At 56.6% G+C, this 21,739-nt stretch overlaps 2 protein-coding genes across 2 annotated transcripts in view; one reads left to right on the top strand and one right to left on the bottom strand.

Annotated features, from left to right (window-relative positions):
* Window positions 1-659: 659 nt before the first annotated feature.
* Window positions 660-4,691, top strand: BRF2 (BRF2 RNA polymerase III transcription initiation factor subunit). The gene is made up of 4 exons (XM_037831368.1): window positions 660-940; window positions 1,633-1,692; window positions 2,145-2,466; window positions 3,382-4,691. The coding sequence occupies exons 1-4, from the start codon at window positions 787-789 to the stop codon at window positions 4,103-4,105; spliced, it is 1,260 nt and encodes a 419-aa protein (XP_037687296.1). The 5' UTR covers window positions 660-786; the 3' UTR covers window positions 4,106-4,691.
* Window positions 4,692-6,143: 1,452 nt separating this feature from the next.
* The window catches only part of ADGRA2 (adhesion G protein-coupled receptor A2), a 38,215-nt gene continuing 22,619 nt past the window's right edge, over window positions 6,144-21,739 (bottom strand). The window contains 18 exon segments of the mRNA XM_037831367.1: window positions 6,144-6,395; window positions 6,397-7,402; window positions 7,576-7,665; window positions 8,169-8,314; window positions 8,810-8,933; window positions 9,257-9,384; window positions 10,061-10,269; window positions 12,397-12,613; window positions 12,801-13,025; window positions 13,824-13,985; window positions 14,111-14,260; window positions 14,824-15,022; window positions 15,585-15,749; window positions 16,287-16,500; window positions 17,715-17,878; window positions 18,142-18,213; window positions 18,383-18,454; window positions 18,708-18,779. Of these exon segments, the coding sequence (XP_037687295.1) occupies window positions 6,144-6,395; window positions 6,397-7,402; window positions 7,576-7,665; window positions 8,169-8,314; window positions 8,810-8,933; window positions 9,257-9,384; window positions 10,061-10,269; window positions 12,397-12,613; window positions 12,801-13,025; window positions 13,824-13,985; window positions 14,111-14,260; window positions 14,824-15,022; window positions 15,585-15,749; window positions 16,287-16,500; window positions 17,715-17,878; window positions 18,142-18,213; window positions 18,383-18,454; window positions 18,708-18,779 (3,667 nt within the window).

Genomic DNA, 21,739 nt, shown 5'->3' with positions numbered 1-21,739 from the left:
TTTTCAGCAAGAAAGCATCACATTGCTGATGACTCTCTGTGGGTCAATAAATTATTCCCATTGTTTAAGCATACCCAGTGTAAGGTATTTGTTTCAGTAGCTAGGAAATGAAAACACTCCCTCATATTCTTTCATTCCAAACTCCTTCAGACATTTCTTCTGCAGCGTCTGTAGCATTTAAGTTTTCCACCCTAGATTTTAACTCAGCTCCGTAACCCCACAGTTGAAAAAAAGACCTCAGATGTAGGAAGCACGTTGTCTGGGGAACCAGCTCGGGGAAGCAGAACACGATTTCCTACTCTGTCACTACACTACTCTGCCTCTTAGAGACATACTTTCTACTAGGGCCAAAATCATCTTTCATTGCCAAAGAGAAATGGAGAATCTGAGCTTTTTCTAGCTCTTTAGAAAGGAGGGCTGTTCGCGGCTGGCCACAATTTCTTGTCTGTCTTCTGTGTCCGTGTACTAGAACACTCAAATTCACTCCCCGATCAGTCAAAACTCACCTCAAACTACAGAAAGAGGAAAACCCGGTGATGCAGCCGAGACTAGGAACCTCATTTCCCAGCTCACGCTTCCACCCGTCTGCAGCGCAACAAACCGGAAGTGGCGCGCAGCCGCGAGGCGCAGGGAGCCACCCATTGCGCTGTGGCGAAGGCCGGAAGGGAAAAGGGCAGCTCTTAGAAGGGTCCCCTCCTACTTCCGGCTGCCGCGGGATTTTTGTTGGGGTAGGTCACCCCACGGCGGTGGCGAAGGCTCTTAGGGTGGGCGGTCGGCAGCCGTGAGATGCCAGGCGGAGGCAGCTGCCCGGACTGCGGCTCCACGGAGCTCGTGGAGGACTCGCATTATTCGCAGAGCCAGCTGGTGTGCTCCGAGTGCGGCTGCGTCGTCACCGAGGGCGTCCTTACCACTACCTTCGCCGACGAGAGCAACCTACGAGGTACCTGTACCCGCTCGCCCGGGGCGCTGGGGACAGCCGGGGCTGGGGTGGGGTGGAGGGATTGCCATCCGCCTCCTTGTCTCATTTCCCTCCCGCCCCTGTCACACGCACACTTAGAAATGGCAGTAGGGGGACTGCCATTCGTCTATATGTTTACTAACACCCACTACAGCATCTGGCATGTATAGTCGACGTAATAGATGTCGAATAAATTAAAGAGAGAAACAAAGTTCCGCTCAATTTGCCAGGTCTGGTCATGGTGGAAGGACTGTGGGTCGGTTATTTAGGAATATAGGAGGTGCTACCCGAAGTAGCTTTTAGCATTACTTGGGGAAAACGCACAAACAACAAGTTTCCAAACAAACAACTTTGTTTCCAAGTTCCTGACTAGTGCAGCTCTTTAAAATCTGCGGCCAGGAAAATTGCCTGAATTCGATGTACAGGATGGCTGATTATTTGGAACTTTGCACCACTTTAAGTGTAGTCCCAGCCTCCCCAATCTCTGTGTGTTTGATACTACTTGTGGCCATAAAAACCCAGATGGGCAGTGAGTGTGCAGCAGTGGACTCTTCTTTGAGTTGTGGAGCAGATGCTCAATGATTGGAATTCTCTTCCCTGACTTCGTGTGGTGGGAGTGCAGGAATCCAGTGAACAGAGGTTAAACAAGCTGTTTGTTGTTAATTATCTTACAGAAGTAACATATTCCCGAAGCACAGGGGAGAATGAACAAGTTAGTCGCAGCCAGCAACGAGGTGAGAATCAACCCTTTTTGACCCAGTGTCTTCAGAGAATATTGTCCTTATGACCCAGATCATCTGCCTGCTTTTCCTGTTCTCAGCTTTCGTGGTGTAGGAGCCAGTGAGAAAGAGTGCTAATTAGAAATAAGGATGGGGGTGGTTCTGAGAGAGTCAACAATTCACTATAAGGTTTGGGGGGTTGCTTAGGGGTATGTTTGAGGTGGCCTCAAGGAACCTGGATAAACTTTGGTTTGGCCCTGAATTGAACCAGTCTCCAAAAAAATCGTGGGCTGAATTGTGACAAATATCCTTGGGCCTTGAAAGTGACACACCAAGTGTCAACTCCTATCAATGTAGAGAGGTACAGTAGTTGTGCCTCTGGTATCCAGGACCACCTGAGCAGAATTTGTAAGGAGCTGCATGGTAGCTCCTTCTACCCCCTCTAACTCTTGGCTTGGTTTTCTTAGGGCTCCGGAGAGTGCGAGATCTTTGCCGAGTTCTGAAGTTACCACCCACATTTGAGGACACAGCAGTTGCCTATTACCAACAGGCATACCGGCACCCTGGTATCCGTGCTGCCAGGCTGCAAAAGAAGGAGGTGCTGGTTGGGTGCTGTGTCTTAATTACCTGCCGGCAAAATAACTGGCCCCTCACCATGGGAACCATCTGCGCCCTGTTGTATGCGAATTTGGATGTGTTTTCTGGCACCTACATGCAGATAGTGAAGCTCCTGGGGCTGGACGTGCCATCTCTGTGCCTGGCAGATCTGGTGACGACCTACTGTAGCAGGTACCTGCCTAGTGGGAGACACTGGGATGGGATGGGTGTCAGTTCCTAAGATCTGAATCCTTTTAACTTTGGCTATCTCTTCTTGACTGAAGCCCATCTGAAAGGATGTAGGAGAAAAATCTTTTCTTACAGAAGTAACATTCCCGAAGCACAGGGGAGAATGAAGAAGTTATTCGCAGCCAGCAACTATTAGTACCTCTGCCTGGTACTAATAACATTAATCCCATTTTATGTTTCTGGAATGCAGTAATTTCCAAATCTCTCTGTCCTCACAGCAAACAAAGGATGTAGGGAAAGTTGGTATTAGCCTTAGCACAAGGCCGCCAGGTTGTACACCGCATGTTGTATTCTTTTTTTGTGAGCGGTAGTTCCTGGAATTGTGTGTGGCTGTTTGCAGCAGCCCCTCCTCAGAGGGATTATCTTGAGTGGAGCTGAAAAGGAGTTAGGAAACGGCAGAGCTGAGTTTAGAAGCTAATCCCACCCCCCACCCCCCGTTTTTTTTTCAAGTAAGCTCTTTTCTTTTTCTAACAAATATAGTAGAAGGCAAGCATTATTGGTGTCAGATAACCTGGGATTTGAAGCTTTGTTACTTAATAGCTGGATGACTGTGGGCAAGTTTTTTCAACTATAAATGCATGTAGCAGAGTGTTATATAAATTAAGTAATGAGTACATTTGTGGCACTCGGGATAATGGTTGACAGGAAGGTGCTTGACAAATATTAGCTCCCTTCTGTATTCTCCCCTTCACCTAGCAAGCAGAAGACTCACCCTGTCTTCTCTCTTTTCTTACTGTCTGGCAAGCTTAGCGTTCTCTAGAGAATAGCTTCCCCATTTTGAGTGGACTCCTCTTCCTGACCTCGGAAGAGCAGTCCCCTAATGGCCACTGAGACCGGGTCCTCATTTTGTGGTTTCAGCTTCAGACTATTCCAAGCCTCCCCTTCGGTGCCAGCCAAATATGTGGAAGACAAAGAAAAGATGCTGTCGCGCACGCTGCAGTTGGTGGAGCTGGCAAATGAGACGTGGCTGGTGACGGGACGACACCCCTTGCCTGTTATTACTGCAGCCACTTTCCTGGCTTGGCAGTCGCTGCAGCCTTCAGGTCGTCTGACATGTTCCCTTGCCCGATTTTGTAAACTGGCCAACGTGGACCTGCCCTACCCAGCTTCCTCCCGCCTGCAGGAGCTGCTGGCTGTGCTGCTGCGGATGGCTGAGCAGCTGGCCTGGTTGCAGGTCCTGAAGCTCAACAAACGGTCAGTGGTGAAGCACATCGGGGACCTTCTCCAGCACCGCCACACCCTGGTCCGCAAGGCTTTTCAGGATGGAGCAGAAGAGATGGCTGCCCAGGAGAAGGAGCGGCAGGGGCAGGAGCAAGGACAGGGAATAGAGGAGGTGGGGGGTAGTTCCTTAGATTTGCCTGAGAGGAAGAGACCTGCTAGTCCTGCCCTTCTCCTCCCACCCTGCATGTTGAAGCCCCCAAAGCGTCTCCACCCCACACCTCCCGTTTCCACAGTCACTGGAGATGAGAACATTTCTGACAGTGAAATCGAGCAGTACTTGCGTACCCCTCAGGAAGTTAAAGACTTTCAGAGAGCCTTAGCTGCTAGGCAGGCTGCCACGAATGTTCCTAACCCTCCCTGATTCATGTCACCCTGTTCTGACAGCAGTTTAAAAGACCCTGTCTTATTTAAAGAAATAAGTGTATGTGAGTCCTCAGATATTATCTTTCTCATCTGAAGGAACTGAGAAGGGCTCTGCAATTAGTCAGAGCCCAGGTCCTGGAGTAGAAGTCAGGAAGAATGCAGAGACAACCATGGGTAGGGGAGGGAGTCCCATCCTTTGGTGCCAGAGAGCACGTTGCATATACTCATATCCCTTCCTCTTAGACTGTTGGGAAAGTGCCATGGTCTCTCCTGCTCCCTGTTTGAATTGGACATGCTGCTGCTGCTGCTGGCCTTTCGAGCCTCCTTGCTGTTTGTGGAGCAGTTGCATTCCCAACATTATCAACCCTCAGAAGAGTGGGAACTGGGAAACTCGCAACCCTGTATCTATTCCCAAGTGTGGTAGGTTTATGTGTATGTGTCATGAGTTCCTCCACCTCATAATAAAAGGATCGTGGGTGGACTAAGGCTGTAGCTCAAAGGGCTTTGCAAAACTTTAATATATTAAAACAAGAGGCATCTGCTAGAAAACACTCTATTGTATAAAACACGAGCTTTTAAAAACATGTTTTCTTTGGCACTTTTCATTCCCTCCCTCCCATCTCCCCAGCGTATTGCAAAAAGCTCTCCAGTGCTAAGGCATTGGCAGGGTATGTAAACAGCCAGCATATGTGAGACAATAATACAAAGCTTTTTTTTTTTTTTTTTTTTTTCCCCCTTTCTGTCTAATACTGTGTGGCAAGCATAAATAACAGGGTCCATCCTAAGAAGTGTGGTTCCTCCCCTCCACTGCTCTCTTTCACCTTGGGGATTGGGCTGGGGTGGCATGGAGCCTGGGAAGGGACTTGGACCAGGCCTGGGTTTCCTGTTATGTTTCACAAGGCCAAAGGCTCCCTCCATTTTCATTTGGACCTATGGTAAAAGGCTGGTTGCTTTTTAGGTTGGGAAAAATAAGGGTGCTGGTGTTGAAAGATAGTTAAGGCACAGATCCCAGATGAGCTGCAGGAACCGCAGCCACTGCTTTGACTTGGGCTTCTGTGAGGCAAGAAGCTGGTCTGGTTTTGGGGGGTTTATGGAGCTAGAGATGGGGTTAACGGATGGTTCTTCCACGTGGCCTCACTGAGGCAGGGAAGTGCTCTCACACAGCTCCGTGGCCCTGGAAGGCTGAGTGGGGATATGAGTCTTGTGCAGGAACCCACTACCACCGGCAGCCTTGCAGTGAAGCCTTTTCACACCATTGTTTCTAGGACTAGATGTAGGCCATGACCAGGTTCTGTTCAGAGCCAAGGACCGCTTCCCTGTACCTCCTATCTGGCAGGATCTGCTTAGGTCTAGGGCCTTAGCTTTGCCCTGAAGTGCCTCCCTGAGCCCTGCAGTGTAGTTTATGCATCATACCTGTGAGAAGGGTGTTTTGATCCCTAACTCTGCACCCCTTCCACCTGACCGCCTCACTGAGACTGGCTGATCTCTACGACTGCCTTTCCCACTGCCCTAGCTTCCCCTCTTGCATAGAAAAGTAGCACCTCGTCTGTCTGCTGGGCTGGCTCCCTTAACATGAGAGGCCCTAAGAGCTGGGCCCAGCCCAAGCTGACCAGAGGAGGGCAGTGGGGACAGGGTGAGCACAGACCCCCAAGCTCCCCTGATATATGTTTTCCCCGCGCGGGGCAACGGGTGGGAAGGGAGCATACCTAAGGAGGAGCCCACCAGGGCTGCACTGTGTGCCCTTGCCCTCTCTTCACAGGTCACGCCACAGCTGAGGACCATCCTCCCCAGCGTGGATGGCTCCTGAGCCGGGACGAATATGTATCACGTCTGTGTTTCTGGGATTGTCTGTCGCTACCCTAAGGGGATGACCCTCGTGCAAAAGTGACAAACATCTTCCTACCTCCTCCGCAGCCTCCGGGACTAAAGCTGGCGGGAGCAGGGATAGCCATGGGCGCCGCTCCCTCCGACCTGCCGTCCCCAGCCACGCCGCGGAGGGCCGCGGGGTGGGAAGCCCCCGCCAGCCCAGCCCGGCCCTAGACGGTGGTCTCGCTCTTCCACGGGCCCGTCCTCAGGCAGCCGCCTCCCGCCGCCTCGGCGCCCGCCGGGTGGAAGTCGTCGAGCTTGCCGGCTTGGGGGCCGCCGTTGAGGCTGGCGGCGTGCAGCGGGTACGAGCGGCGCTGGCCCTCGTCCCGCGCGCCACCCCCGAGGCTGTCGCGGCTGCCGCTGCGGCGCCGGCCTGGCCGCCCGGCCTCGGCGTCGCTGCCCTCGGACGGTGTGAGCGGGGGGCTCGGCCTCGGGCCGGGGCCCGGAGCGCGGGCTGGGGCGACGGCTGCCGGGGCCGCTGTCGGACGGGCTGGTGCGCAGGCTACCGCTCTCGCTCGACGCCGGCTCCAGCGGCCCCGCGGTCCCAGGCGCGCCCCCGCGCAGGGCCCGGAGGCGGCTCTGGCCACCCGCGTCCCCCGCGCGGGGCCCCTTGGCCCGGCTCCTGTGCCCGCGGCGCCCGGGGGGCAGGTTGGTGGGAGGGCGGGGAGCGAGGCCGCCGCGGGAGACCGGGGGCTCGGGCTCCGCGTCCCCGCGGGCCGCGCGCCCAGCCTCGCACCCCTGCCTCTGGGCCAGCTGCAGGTTGGTGAGCTTGCCGGAGCCCGGGGCCGCCGTGCCACCGCCGCCGCCGCCGCTCGGGGAGGACTTGAGGGTTGGGGCGTCCTCCGCCAACGCCAGGTCGCCGTCCTCTGGGGAGGCGGGCAGGGCCCGGGGCGGGGCGTGGGGGATCGAGGCCGAGGCGGGGGCGCAGCAGGCGCGCCAGGAAGCTCTGACGTCTCTGCGCCGGGCGCAGTGGTGGGTGAAGACGAAGAGGCCCAGGGCCGAGGCCGCCGCGCCGTACAGACAGCTGCACACCACGCGGGGCAGCCAGCGCTGGGACACGGCCAGGGCCCCGCAGGCCCACATGGCCAGGTACAGGAAGTGCGTGGTCACCAGGGCGCCCAGCTGCACTCCCGGGGAATAGAGGCCGTCGTCGTCCTCCAGGGGTCCCGGGGTCACCGTCCCCACGCTCCCGGCAGCCAGGTAGGAACCCGAATCACTCAGGAGGGCACCACTGCTCCTGAGCCTGGCACTGCCCCTCAGCTCCTCCCCCGGCTCCAGGGAGCCCCTGCTGAGGCCGCCCTTTGGGCTCTGCGCCAGAGGACTGTGGAGGCGCAGCCCGGCACACAGCAGGTAGATCCAGGTGACCAACAGAATCAAAGCCACCGGGATGAAGAAGGCTCCGAGGCTCGGACGCCACACCAGCCAGCAGCTGAGGGGAGACACAGAGGGAATGGATGAGGATGGGGAGCATGGCTGAGGGGGCATCAAAGTTTGGGATGGTTGGGGAGATAGAGCAGGAAGGACTGGCTTAGTCACCATGCATGGGCCCAGGAAGGCCTCTGGCTGGGTGAGTGGTTGGGGGCAGGAGGGGGTAACGCTCACTAGGGGCTGTGGTCCCGGTAGTTGTGGATGTTGACAGCAGCTGTGATGCCACAGATGATGAGTGGGATCCCTCCAGCAATCAAATAGAACCTGGAGAGGAACAGTGGAGTTGGAGGTCAGGGAGATGGGGAATGGGTGGGGAAGGAACTGGAGCTCAGAACCCTTGGATTCAGGGTCTCTATTCCATTCTCCTTTCCCTTTAAATTGCCAGGGATGCAAGGCTCCTCCAGGGCAGGCCTGGTAAGTCCTTAGGGAACTTGGCCAACACCATTCCAAGGGACAGAATTGCCCTCCCTAGCCATAAACGGTGCAGAAATCAGAAGTGCCACTCAAGTTCCCTGGATCCTTGCCCAGTGCCCTTTGGAGTTGCTTCCTCCTCAGCCCTTGTTATGGCTGCAAAACCCTCAGATGTACCCACCCCATGGCCTGGCACAAGCTAGCACCACCTAAGGCTGTGCCTCTCCTTTCTTTGGAAAGTGATCTCCCAGGGACCTAGGAAACACCCTGCCTCTACCCTGGGAGAGCATATCTTGGTGTCCTCTGCTCCCTCTAAGTCCCTCCCCCACTACACAGGGACAGTTGGAAGCATGTACCGGAGCATGGGACGGGGAGCAGGCGGGGTGGTGTCCCCTTCTTGTGGAGGGGGCACCCTCCAGGTGAGCTCCTTGTGGAGGACTCGGGCTTTCACCCCCATCCAGAGCAGTGTGGACAGTGAAGAGTAGTGCAGAGTGATGCCTACCTGTGGGGCCCAGGCACAGAGGCTGAGGCACCCCGGCTGCTGCCATGGGAGCCAGCCCTGAGCCCCATCCCTGCCAACGTGCTTCCTCATGTCCTGCTCCAGCCCCCAACGCCACAGCTCTTTCCCTCTACCCGGCCCGCTACCCAGATACTCCTCAAAGTTGTGTCCTTGCTGCTATCCCAGGGTTCCCTCTGGATTCTCCAGGACCCTGTCGTTTGGTAACTTGCTCATCCCTGACCTCTCCATTGCAATTCCCCACTCTCCATTTTTAAGTCTTATTTTCCTTGATGTGGTTCTCACCACCCCCTTCCCCCTACCCCTTCCCAACCCTCCACTCCCTAGCCAGGCTGGACGTGGAGAGAACAATGGAGCTGGGGCCTGTTAGCCTGGCCCTCCTCTTTCTTCCTTTGCAGCTTCCTACCCCACACCTAGGCAGCCATCACTAATCTTGGAGCTGCTCCACAGACACACCACCCCCCAGCCCCTTCTGCTTACCGCCTGGCAGACCACCCGGTAGTTGGTAAGCGTGATGCCCCCCGCAAAAACGGCAGAGGTCATGGCCATATGGAAGCAGAGGTTCAGCAGCATGTGCCAGCCCTTCCGGGAGATGTGGATGGAGCTGCCCCGGAAACAGTCTTTGGTTAAGGGGCCCTACAAGCCCAAGGTCAGGCCCGTGGGGTCTCAAGGCCATTGAGAGATCCAAAGGGGGAAAGGACGGATAAATATCTGTGCTCATGCATGTGAGTGGATGTGATAGGGGCCACAGGGCAGGAAGTCCTTAACCCCCAAAATGTGCTTGCCACCCCCAGAACCTTCAAGTAAAACCCTAAGCAGGAGCCTGAGAAAGTTACCAGGCCCCACCCGAGAAGGAGACACTGGATGATTCTTAGCGAGACCTGCTGCCTTTCCACCCTAGCTCTCCCATCCTGCAGGAGCTCCCACCTGTGGTTGAGGATGTAGGTGATGATGGTGGAGAAGAGGCAGAGCAGCAGCAGGGCTGTGCAGGGGTACACGACAGGGTGTAGCCCGGCCCCTGAGCCCCCTACCTCCCTGGGAAAAGCACTCAGCTCCTGGGAAGGGACAGGACGAGGAAGTGAGGATGAAGATGCCAAGAGTGGAGGCTGCCCCAGCACCACCCCACCCCGACCAATTTTCTTCTTCCCAAGTCCTGACAGCCTTAGTCCTGAGCTTAGTCCATTGGGGTAAGTGCAAACACTGGGCATCACTCTTAGAAAGGCATTTTTCCCTCCTGTTATCCTGAATTTCCGGGAATTTTAGATCCCCAGCCCCCAAAAATCAAAGATGAAGAAAGAGGGAGAAGGGTCTACTGATAACACAGCTGCATGTCTGCTCAGTATCTGGGAAAGTGGGGTAGGGAGTGTGACAAGGGAGGGGATGAGTGAGGGGGCAGAAATGAAAGAAAGGAGAAATATTCCTAGGTTCAGTGGGTTTTTTGTTTTTGGATTTCTGTGGGTCTCGGAAAGTGCAGGATTTGAAGGTCAGTCTGTGTAGTCCCCGATCCATTGCTCTTGACGTGGGAGTGGAGGTAGGACCTCCCTGTCTCCTGAAAGATGGAGAGGCGTGGGGGAAACCAGAGGGGCAGGTCCTGACTGGGGAGCCCAGTAGGGCTTCTGTTCCCTCTTTATTTCTCTGTGGCCCCTGGCGACAGAGTCCACTTGCCCCCCCTTGAGCATGCGCCCTTGTCCCTTTGCCCTCCCCCCACCTCCCAGCCCCCACTTTACCCACCATGAGCACGGCCACATTGCCCAAGTGCTGGCAGTGCAGGGAGCTAACATTGGGCTGGCTGGAGCGGAGCTGGCACCCCTCAGAGCTCCAGCCCCCTGGCCCCGCTGGTCCCTCCTGGCTCCATGAAGCCGCCACAGGTTCAGCCCCCTCTGCCCAGTGCCGCAGCGAAACGGCCACTGGCTCCGTCAGATTTCCCACGCCACAGCCACCTACAGGGTGAGAGACATCTACACAGACATCCAAGGCCCGGCAGGGAGGCTGGCTGGGGTAGGGCTAAGCAGAAGCAGCCAGACGATGTAGAAATACCTCTTGGGGGCAGCGCACTGGGCAAGGTTTGCAGGTGGGGGTGGGGGAAGTCATTAGATGTCAAATATGGGTCCTGCCCTCCAGGGTGCTCAGTCTAGCTGGACGGACACGATGGGTGGATAAAGCTGTAAGCACTGGGGAGTGACCCACTGTAGGTACCAAATGAATGGTGATGACAACAGATGCTCCCAGAAGAGGGCTGGGGTACCCAAGGTCAGTATCCCCAAGAAGGCGGAAGCTAATGTTGAGGGAGCTAAAGCTCAGGCTTGAAGTCCCTGGATCCAGTGTATGTGCAGAGGAGTAATAGAATAAAGACAAAATAATAATAATAATAACGGGGGTGGGGGTAAGGGGTATGGGATGTTTTGGGTGTTCTTTTTCATTAATTTTATTATCTTTTTGGAGTAATGAAAATGTCCTAAAATTGATTATGTTGATGAATGCACAACTATATGAAGATACTGTGAGCCACTGATTGTGTACTTTGGATGGATTATATGGTGTGTGAATATATCTCAATAAAATTGCATTTATAAAAATAAATTAAAAATAAATAAAAAAACTTAGTCTTATCCCTACAGAGAAAAGTCAGGAGGCATCCTTGAGAGGAAAGTTGGCACCCCATTCAGAAGGCGGGATGGAGGGAGGACAAGGAAGAGGCATTCCCTGCTGGAGAGGGGAGCCCTGCAAACAAAGCTGTGGGATATGTGTAACCCTGTACCACCACCTCTCCTTCCTCACGCCCATCATCCCAAGTCGCAGCTAGCAGGGAGCCATTACCCTTCTCCGGGTAACTCTACCTATCCTGACGCTGAGCTTAGGCCGCCCTCTTACATGCTCCAAAACACCTAGCCCGCTGCTTGTCAGTGCAAGCTCCACTTGTAAGGATTTGCTGAGTACATGAGTCTTCTCTGCTGAACTCTGTGTCCCTCAGGACAAGGACACAGCTGCCTTATGTGTTCAGTGCATCTCCAGCCCCCAAAACAGGGTTGGGTACATGTCAGATACTCAATATGTGTGCACGTTCAGAACCTATGAAAGGAGTACGTTCTCGGAGCAGGAGGTGAATCCTGGGTAGCAACAGCACTGCCTGTGTGCTGTGAGAAGGGGACGGGACCTCATTCCATAGGACCCTATTATGGCCCATGGAGGAGGGGAGACTGTTCCGATGGCAGTGAGGACACACTGAAAAACTTTTAAGAGACTCCTTGGTGTGCAGAGTGATGTTTCGGGAAGATGAATTTGGTGGTAGTGTGTGGGATGGATTGAAGATGGAGGGAGCCCAGCAAACAGACATCCAGGCAGAAGGCTGGCGTGGAGAGGAGAGGTCAGAGCTGGGGCTAAGCTTCAGCCTGATGGTGGGAGGAAGACACAGATGGAAAGAAGGAAGGTGTGGAGTAAGTGGTTTGGCAGAGAGGTGCGGATGTGGGTGCACGTAGATCCAGTTTCCCGTGCACCAGGTCCCGAGCTAGGTGACGAGTGAGACGTGGGGTACCCCCTCCACACCTCTGCCCCTGTCCCCACCCTTCCTGGTATCTCCTGGTCATTCCCCAAGGCCCGTTGATGTGCCATCCCTGGTGACATGGCCCACAAAAGTCCAGAATGTTATTTAACCCTTCAATTGCCCAACTAATTGGTAAGCTTTGTGAGGGCAGAGACCACATCTGACATGTTTTTATTCCTTGTAACACCAAAGAGAGTGCTGAGCTTTCAGCAGGTGCTTGCTCAACAGGGCGTGCGTGCATCTAGGTGTGCAGAAGTGCAAGTGTGTGTGTGTGTGTGTTGGCATGTGTTGGAGCGGGTGGGTCCAGGGTTTATGCTTACAGCCCTCTTGAAATTTGTCAAATCTGGGATATGAAGTCCAGTGTCTGCCTGAGCCTTTTCCCCTTTGGGGACCCCTCTGCTCCCCACCCCACCTTGGGAGTTGTGAGGGGTCCACCATCTCCTCTGCCAACCCCACCAGGGCTTGGGGAGTGCCATGGGGGAGGGCAGGGCCAGGCGGACCCTTGGGAGGGAGGTGAGTCCCTTACTGGTGCCTGCGAAGATGACAGGGGTGGCCACGCCGCGTCTCCTGCCAGCCCCGGCAGCTCCAGGGCGGGAGGTGTTGCCGTGACTGCGGAAGAGGCGGCCATTTCGGAAGACGAGCAGCTGCAGGGTGCAGTCTGGGGGCCCCGGGGGAGCCAGGGCCGCCGGGGGGGATGAGAACAGACTGGGGGGCAGCTGGATGGAGGCCAGGGCCACGCTGTTCTGGGGGGACACGGGAGCTCCTCAGAGACCCCCCCCCCAGGATCCCGTAGGGAATTTCAGCCCCCTCCTCCTGCCTCCCTCCACCTCCCACCGCTCAGCATCCCATCTCCTCTCAGACCCCTGCCGCCACCACCATCTCCAGGCACCCACATCGCGTCACCTCCCCTCCTGGTGACGCAGTGCCCACCTTGATGTGGAAGGACGACAGGGAAACGTTGGGTCTCCCGGTGGTGCAGCGGAAGCGGAGCTGCTGGTCAGCCAAAGGCTCGGGTTCGAGCAGGGGGCTCTGGCCCGGGCTACCTGGCCGGGCCCCCGACGCTCCTGCCTCCCTCCTCTGGAAGGCTGTGCACGTCAGGCCCACGTAGCTGTGCGGCTTGATGAGGTAGGCCTCCAGCGCCACGTTCCTCGAGTTCTAGGGACAGACACCTGGTCACCCTCGGTCTGAGCGACGGTCCTCTCCTCCTGCTGCCCGAGATGTCACAGTCCCTCTCTGTGGATATGCTGAGGCTGTGCCCCCCACCCATCGTCTAAGAGCTCGGGCTGTCTTAAGTCAGCAAGACATCTTCCCTGACTGCCCTGACCACAGCCCCTTCCTCCTCTGAGCTCCTAAAGCACCAACTTCCCCACAAATTCAAACCCTTCCTTGTGTCTTGCTCCTCTTTAACATGGATGATTTCTGTTGCGTCAACCAAGCTGTAGGGCAGGGGCCATGTGTCACCTCCTTTACATCTCCCAAAGCCCAGCACAGTTTTTTCACATGTGGAAGAAGCTCTGTTGTGCTTGTTAACTGGTTAATTATGCCGCCATATTGGAAAAGTCACTCTCCTCTCGGGGAACAGAATCCCCATTACTCTTCGCTCCACCACAAGTGCTGTTTGCCCCGTTACCACACTGTCCCCCTGTTCCTTCAATCCCTTTACCTCGCTCCTATTTATTTCTACCAGGCTACTCTTCAACTCAGTTCCCCTCCTCAAAGTCTTGCATAACTTGGCCCACGTCCCCGACTCCTCTCTCCTTCACACCAGCCCCAATAACTTAAAAGAATTTAGTCATGCAGTGTCCTGTGCTAGCTGGGCTGGCGGCTGGTGTGCGCTCAAGGACTGGGGACCTCGAGAGAGAAGCGTGTCCCTTCTCCCAGAGGTTTGAGGGCTGCCCCTGTCATCTCCAGGGTCCCTCCCTGTGCCAAGCCCCCACATGGACCCCACATTACCACCGAGATGTGCTGGGCGTGGGGGCTGAGGGCAGCTCCCCCGATGCGCTCTAGGGCACCCAGGATACCGCTGCAGGCCTTGTCCTCGCGCTGGGCCAGCCACAGCAGGTGCTCGTCTGCCAGCATCAGGTTGCTGGCCATGTCCACCATCACCTCCACCAGCTGGGAGGGCGGGGGAGTCACCGAGGGCAGTGGGGGTCAGGACCCAGGGGCTGGGAGGTGAGGAGGCATGAGCCGATGAGGGAGGGGTGGTTTCTGGGGACCCCAGAGATCTGGCGGCATCTCACCTCTTTGATCTGATCCACATAACCCAAAAATTTCTGGATCATCTGAGCCACGTACACTACATCCATCATGTCTGAAAAGCTGGCTGCCTCGGCTGTGTACACCCGCAGCTGGTGGGCCAGGGTCAGCGCGTTGGAGGCGTTGATGGGCATCTGGAAGTGTTGGGGGAGCAAAGAGGGTCATCCCATGCTGTCCTCCTGCCCCACAACCTTCCCAAGGGGGCCCCTCTCCTCTACACTGCTGCTCAGGGCAGCCAGGCCTGGGGAGAGGGTTAGTTCGCAGCTGGGTCTCATCAAGATAAGGGTGTACATAAGGCAGTGGGCATGTCACAGCTCAAAGTCACTCACTGTTAGCACCATCAGCCTAAGGACAATGGAAGGACCTCATCCTTTCCTTGACTTGGTTTCCCCCTTAAGGTGCTGATGGATAAGGATGCTTGGGGTAGCTGGGTATGGGGTGGAGGCTCTGCCCTTCCCTAGTCTGACCCTGGTGGGATCGGGCATGGAAGAGGGAGCACTGGAGGGCACCAGTAGACGAGCCGTGCCAGCCCAGCACCCACCCTTCCCTACTACACACACTCGAGTTGCTGGGGAGCTGCACAGCAGCCTTGAGGTGGGTTCCCCTTGCCCCATGGAGTCAGCAGGCATCTTCCCACCCCTGTTCCCTGGAACCAAAGATGATGGGGTGCCCCTGGCACCCCCTCTCCTAGCCTCACCAGCACGAAGGTATACAGCACGCGGGTGATGTCGTTGGTGTACAGACAGTGGGAGTAGTCTCCCGGCTCCCAGCGGCCAGCACGGTCACACCGGCGGGAGGCTCGGCTGCCCGGGGACCCCCCGTTCAGGGGCACCGAGGAGAAGGGGTACTGCAGGCAGGACTGGTAGGCTGTGATGCCCGCCAGAGTTCGAGGCCACCTGGGGGCAGAGGTGGGTGGGAACTGATGACCCAGGCTCCTCAGGGTAAGAAGCCCTCCATTGCCCTCAGAACCATGATACTAGATCCTCCTGGCCTGGGACAAGGGTCAGGGGAGAGGGTTTGGACCAGCCTTCGGGGGGTGCCCAAGCCCCACCTTCCAACTCTGTGTTTGCTCTGACAGTGCTGTCACCACTGAACTCAGAGTCCCAAGTTCAAGTCCAAGTTCTGCTGCTTATCGGTTATGGCCTCAGGCAAGCCACTGATCCTTTCTGGGCCACAATGGGGAAGAGAATACCTGCCCCCCTCCAACTGAGAGGACCACTGGGATATTAAAATGTGGGGGGCTTTGCAAACTGTCACCTGAGGAAGCACAGGGCTGAGACCAGCTCTCTACAAAAGGAGGTGTTTTCTCCATCTCTGACTCTCAGCTAAGAGCAGATGGAGGGACCCTGGTCACCCACTTTTTCGGATGCAAGAGTGGGGGGGCCTGGGAGGCGAGGTGCCCGCGAGGCAGGGCCGGGGCTGGGGGGCGCCCCCTGCTGCGCGGATCAGGATGGGCACCTGAAGTCGCCGCGGTTGTTGGCCACGCGCTCGGCCGGGCAGTAGGAGGCGGAGGTCTCCAGCACCACGATCTCCACCTTCTTGCTGGCGTTGCCCTGGGCCGTGGACACGCAGCACTCCCACTCGCCCGAGGCCCACACACCGATGTGAGACAGGGTCAGCTCGCTGCGGGGGGGGGGGGTGGATGGGGCCGGTTATGGGCAGCGTCTGGGGTCGCGCATCCCCCTCCCCGAGCGCCCTGGCCACACACCCGCCGGCGCCCCGCCCCAGCGCACTAGCTTTGAAGTCTTTTTTTAAAAAAAGAATCCCATGGAGGGATCCAAGCACCTCTTCCTTTTATCCTGATCAGCCTTATGGCATTATTTTCCTGCACTTCAGTTTCCTCATCTTTATCGTGGAGATTATGAGCCCTGTCTTGTAGGTCTGTTTAGAGATTAAATCTGATAATGTGGGGGAGAGCAGCTATATAAAAGTAAAAGCACTAAAGATATGTCAAGTTGAAACATTTTTGCCCTATCAGGCCTTTAATTTCTGTCCTCCATTCAGACCATCTATGACTTCAGCTTGGATTTCCACAAAGCACCTACACCTGTGGACACGTTCCCGGGGACAGGCCTGGACACAGCTCCTGTGGGAGAGGGGTGATGGGGACACTCCACCTCCCCTCACCCCCCACCCCCCTCCTTGGCGCCCCCCGCGCACCTGGTGATGAAGGTGCAGTCGTGGATGAGGCTGTCTGCCAGGAGGATGCCTGCCTGCTCATCGCCCTCCACAGGCGCCCGGTTGTGGTACCAGCGGAGGCGGGTGTCGTTGCCCAGGTAGCCGGCAGAGCACTGGAAGGGCAGCCGGTCCCCCTGGAACACCACTTGGCGGAGGGACGGGATGAGGTGGTGCGTGTGCAGCTCCAGTGCGCCCTCTGCAGGAGGAGACGGCGAGCAGTGAGGCCCGATGCACACACGTCTGCGTGAGTCTGAGAGGGTGCAGCGGCGAGCAGTGCAAGGCCCCCTCAGTCGGTAGCACACAGGCTGGGGAAGGAAACGGGCATCAAGAGGAAGCCTCCACTAAACCTGCTCATAATTGTGCCTAAGAGTCTCCCCGAGTGCCTCTTTGTTGCTCAGATGTGGCCTCTCTAACTAAACCACCTTGGCCAGTGATCTGACTGCCCTCCCCGCGACATGGGACCCGACTCCCAGGGGTGTAAATCTTCCTGGCAACGCAGGATATGATTCCCGGGGATGAATCCGGACCAGACATCGTGGGATTGAGAGATCATCTTGACCAAAAGGGGAATGTGAAATGAAACGAAATAAAGTTTCATTGGCTGAGAGATTTCAAATGGAGTCCAGAGGTCACTCTGGTGGACATTCTTAGGCACTATATAGATAACACTTTTTAGGTTTTAATGTAAAGAAGTAAATACCTGAATCTATCAAACTCCAACCCAGTAGCCTTGACTCTTGAAGGCGATTGTATAGCAATGTAGTTTACAAGGGGTGACAGTGTGATTGTGAAAGCCTTATGGATCACACTCCCTTTATCCAGTGTATGGATGGATGAGTAGAAAAATGGGGACAAAAACTAAATGAAAAATAGGGTGGGATGAGGGGGTGATTTGGGTGTTTTTTTTTTTACTTTTATTTTTTATTCTTATTCTTTCCGGTGTAAGAAAAATGTTCAAAAATAGATTGGGGTGATGAATGCACAACTATATGATGGTACTGTGAACAGCTGATTGTACACCATGGATGATTGTATGATATGTGAATATATCTCAATAAAACTAAATTTAATTATTAAAACAAACAAACAAAAAAAGAGGAAGCCTCCAGAGGTAAGAGCAGAGGAGAGGAGCAAGCAGTGTTTGAACAAACAAAAGTGCTCCATTCCACACTCGATACCCCAAGAGGTGGGGCCAGATGAAAACATAAACACTCAAGCAGCCCCCTAAAGAAGCTACCCCATGGGGTGCAAGGGAAGGAGGCTGCCCTGGAGAACACACCACCCCAAAGAACACTGAAGGCTGAGAGAATCTTAAGCAGCCCCAGCTGTGGGGGCGAGGGCGGAGGCTATCGGAGGTCCTGGCCAGCATGTAGGGTCCCCGATAGACGTGCAGGGTGAGAATTTGCTCACCGCACCGGAGCTGGGCCTCCTGGAGGCCGCCCAGGGCCTGGGCGTGCAGGGCACGGGGATAGGTACAGAGCGTGCGCTCGGACAGCTGCAGAGAGTGGTTCCGGGCCCAGGGCAGCAGCCAGCGCAGGTGGCAGTCACAGGTCAGGAACTCAGTGCCGAAGTCCCTGCAGGGGCAGAGGGGTCGGGGAGTGCAGCAGTGGGACGGTGGGCCCAGGAAGGGGTGGAGGCTGAGGGGGGCTGGAGACGGCCTGTGTGCACAGTCCCCCACCCCGGCCATCATGAGAAACTGAGCGTGGTGGGATTTTCAGGCTCTGTCCCTTTTGCTCCCTTGTAAGGCTGACCTTGGTGGGCATATACTTATGTATCTCTCCCCGGGGCAGAGGAAGGAAGCAAGGGTCCAAGTCCTGGGACCGGGAAAGAAACTCACACAATCTTAAGGGCTGGCAGCTCATCAAAAACCCCAGGTTGCAGACTGGAGAAGATGTTTCCAGATATGTTCCTGCAGGGGGGCAGGGGGCAATGAGATGGGGTCCTGGAGTCTCCCTGGGTCGGAGGAGGGCAGGGGGTGGGAGGAGAGAGCTGTAGGGGTTTAGAGCTGCCTTCTTCCTTCGGAAGTGAGCCTTCCTCCCCTTCCAGTACCCCTTCCCCAGTTCCCGCCCCTCACTCACAGTCTGAGGAGCCTGGGGAGCCCTTGGAAGGTCTCAGAGGTCAGACAGCCGATCCGGTTGTTGGAGAGATCTCTAGAGAGACACACACCACCTGGGCACGTAGCCACACGGCAGCACATGGGGGAGTCTGGGTGGGAGGTGCGCATGTGTGGTTGGGGCTTGTGTGGGGAGTGACCCCAGCTAATGCCCCATGTAAAGGAGGGGGGCTGAGGGAAGGGCATGAGGAAAGGATAGTGGGGGTGGAGGGGGAGGGGAGCCATGGGACATTCTCCAGGGACAAAGGGAGATTAGAGGTGGGGGACAGGGGGCAGGCCATGGCACTCACAGGCGCTTCAGCTCCCCCAGGCCCAGGAAGGCGCCAGGCTGCACGGTGCTGATGACGTTGTTCCGTAGGTCCCTGTGGGAGGCAAGCAGGGGCCCTCACTCCTTGCCCCTTCTGGGGTGCCACAAGGCTGTCGCCAGAAGGGCCGAATTTCCTTGGGGCTCAAAGGACTCTGTCTCCTATAGATCTCCATTCTCCTCAGCGCTGGCTGGGGAGGTGGGATTAGAGACCCCTCTGCTCAGACAGGTCCCTGCAGACTCTCTGGCTAACCTGGAGGGGTGCTGGGCAGAAAACTGTTAGAAAGGATGCAGAGGACAAGAGACGGAACCTGAAGGGCCAGAGAACGTTAAACTGGAAGCTGGGAGACCTCAGTTTCCATGTCACTCTACCACTGAGCTGCCCTGAGCATCTCACAGGCTTGTCTGAATATGGGTATTCTCGTTTTTTTTTTTGTAAATTTCCATACAAAGGCAAACTCTTACTGGCCATCGAGAGACATTTTTACAGCTATTTTATACCTGCGATGCTCTCTGTTTGACAGTGAGGAAAAAGTGATGACCAAGTGGATTCCGAGCTGGGTCTCTGAGGCCGGGTCAGGTTGTAACCCATCTGTCTGGTCTAGCCCCACATTTATCAGATGAGGAACAAAGTGCGGCGGGGGATGGAGAGAATGAAGACTTGTTCAAGGCCATAGGAGCCTGGAGAGCCAGGAGAAGGCCGAGGGGAAGCACCACCTGCAGGCTGAGCCCAAGCAGGTCCCAGGCTGGCGGTCCTCCCAGGGCTCCAAGGACCGAGCACCATGCCCCCGGGGGAGTGAACTGTAATGAGTCAGCGGTGGAGCTCTTGTCTACACTGCCGGAGCACCAGGCTCTGCCTCCTTCGTCACGCCCCCCAGGGAGCTGGCAGGGGTGGTGCTGAAGGGACAGCTCCCGCCCACGGGGGACCTGCCCAGGACCCACCTGGCCCCGCCCAATGCCACACCCCATAGCCCTCCAAGCTCCTGGAGCAGGAAGGACCACTGAGGACCACGGGGAACCCTGGCCCCACTGGCCTTCCTCACCCTCGTCCTCCATGCTGGGCACAGCCAGGGAGAGGTGCCCGGATGACCAGGGGTCACTCGCCCACAGGCTCAAGGGTGACTGGGGTCTTTCCTGAGCCAAACTAGACAGGCTGGAGGCTCTGCAGAGCCTCAGTGCTCAGCCAGGGTCCGTCTGCTGGGACGCCAGGGTGGAGGCTGCAGCCACCAGGCCTGCTCTCTGCGTTCCCAAACCCTCCCTGCCCCCATCCAAGCCTCCAAGAGACTGTGAAAAGCAGGGCAGAGGTGGGGGATTCCTGGAATCACCAGCATGTCAAAAGGGCCTGGGGCCTGTGACAGTAAGGCAGGAGACTGACAGCACTATCTGGGGCCACCTGCTTTCCAAGGCCCTGTACCCCCAGCCTAGACCGAGGAGAAGGCTCTCAGCTCTGCCTGCCAAAGCCTCAAGACATGTCTGGAGTATGGGCAGGAGAGGGTTAACGGATACAGCTCCCTGCTGGGGGCAGGGGAAATGGGTGTCCAGGATAGGGAGGTGCCGCCCCACCAGGGGGCCTGTTTGTGCACCGGCCAGTGGCCAGTCCGGGACATAAACACCCAGAGAGAGAAAACACCATGCTCAGCCCTGCCCGAGGCCAGGGGCCATCTCACCCGGAGGGCCTGGCCTCCACAGACCTGAATCTCCTTGAGAAAGAAGGGGAAGCCACCAGAAATGGGCAGCTTCCTAGAGCAGGGATGGCTTTGATACCCGGGTATGCTGGGAGGTGCCCCCAGGGTGAGGCAGGGGCAGGGAGGGCCCACGTATGCAGACGCCGTGAGAAAGCCCTGTGCACAGTGGAGACAGGCACGGGCCATGTGCCTGCCAGGGCGTCCTTCCTGCCAGTCACCCACCCCCACCCCCAGCCCACCCTCCCCGGCTGCTCCAGCACATGCCCCTGGCCCCTGTTGGGGTCTGGCCGTTCTCAGGGTTCTGTCTCCCACCCCCACGCAGGGGTGGGGTGGGGGGGCAGAGGGAAACACATTCCTCATTGTGTCATTTCCCTTCATGGGTTGCCAAGGGGCTGAGGCCACAGCCCCTCGCCCCTTCCCTCTCTGCTCACTTGTGTTTATTCTCATTTCCTCCCTGTCCCCCCTAGCGAATCCCCCACCCCGCCTGCCCCACTGATGCTTTGCAGATGGGAGCACCACGGCCGCTGGGCCCCAGCCCCTCTTCCTGCCCTCGATTTCCTGCAGCCCAGAGTCATGCTGGGGCCCCTCTGAGAGGGGAGCTTCCCCCGGACGTTGGCATGCCTTCCCTCTCGCCTCACCCTCCGAGAGTGGCTACAGGAGTGACCAAGGCAACCCTGAGAGTTGGCCTGCTTGGCCAAAACCAGTCCTGGCACTCCTGGGCTGAGGTTTGCTCGCTGGGCAGGTGTGAACTGTGTGGCCCACGGGCAGCCAATTCCTTCTGTTCCCTCTGGCTGCTTAAGAGAGGGCTCTCGGGCTGCCCCCTTCCTTGGGGCGGGAGGAAAGGCTGCCAACAGAACTGGGATTTGTTTCAGACCTGGAAAGTCACATCCTTTTGGAAATCTGATGAAGGCAATGGACTCTCATTCCAGAAAAATGCACTACTCCCCAAATTTTGCATACAATTTCCAGGGGCTTGTTGGCCCAGGTTAGGAACCCCTGCTCTGAATTATCTGTTCTGATACCTTTATTTTTTTGATGAGGTTAAGAGGGCTAAAGTCCAGGACACCCAGATGTTTCTATGCATGTGGAATCTCCCAACCCCTGTCTGCTTCCACACTGCCTTTTTCTAGGAGGGTGGGGAAGGTGCCACGTCTGGTGGAGTGCCCCTCCCCACCACAGCCCAGTCCAGGCTCCTCTGGCCCCAGGCACGCTCCTCTTCCGTTCCCACATCCACCTGGAGGACAAGTACCCACTCATGTCAGGAGCAGGTGGGGGGCATTCTGGGGTGTTTTGTTCCTGCGTCTGTATCTGTGATGCCCTGCGCCTGTCTTGG

The sequence above is a fragment of the Choloepus didactylus genome, chromosome 3 (assembly GCF_015220235.1).
Source record: "Choloepus didactylus isolate mChoDid1 chromosome 3, mChoDid1.pri, whole genome shotgun sequence".
Taxonomy (NCBI): domain Eukaryota; kingdom Metazoa; phylum Chordata; class Mammalia; order Pilosa; family Megalonychidae; genus Choloepus; species Choloepus didactylus.
This window is presented reverse-complemented; position numbering and strand designations above follow the sequence as displayed.

Coding starts and splice junctions, on each gene's coding strand:
- BRF2 (XM_037831368.1), top strand. CDS start 787: ATGCCAGGCGGAGGCAGCTGCCCGGACTGCGGCTCCACGGAGCTCGTG. Junction 941..1,632: donor CGACGAGAGCAACCTACGAG/GTACCTGTACCC, acceptor ATTATCTTACAG/AAGTAACATATTCCCGAAGC. Junction 1,693..2,144: donor TAGTCGCAGCCAGCAACGAG/GTGAGAATCAAC, acceptor TGGTTTTCTTAG/GGCTCCGGAGAGTGCGAGAT.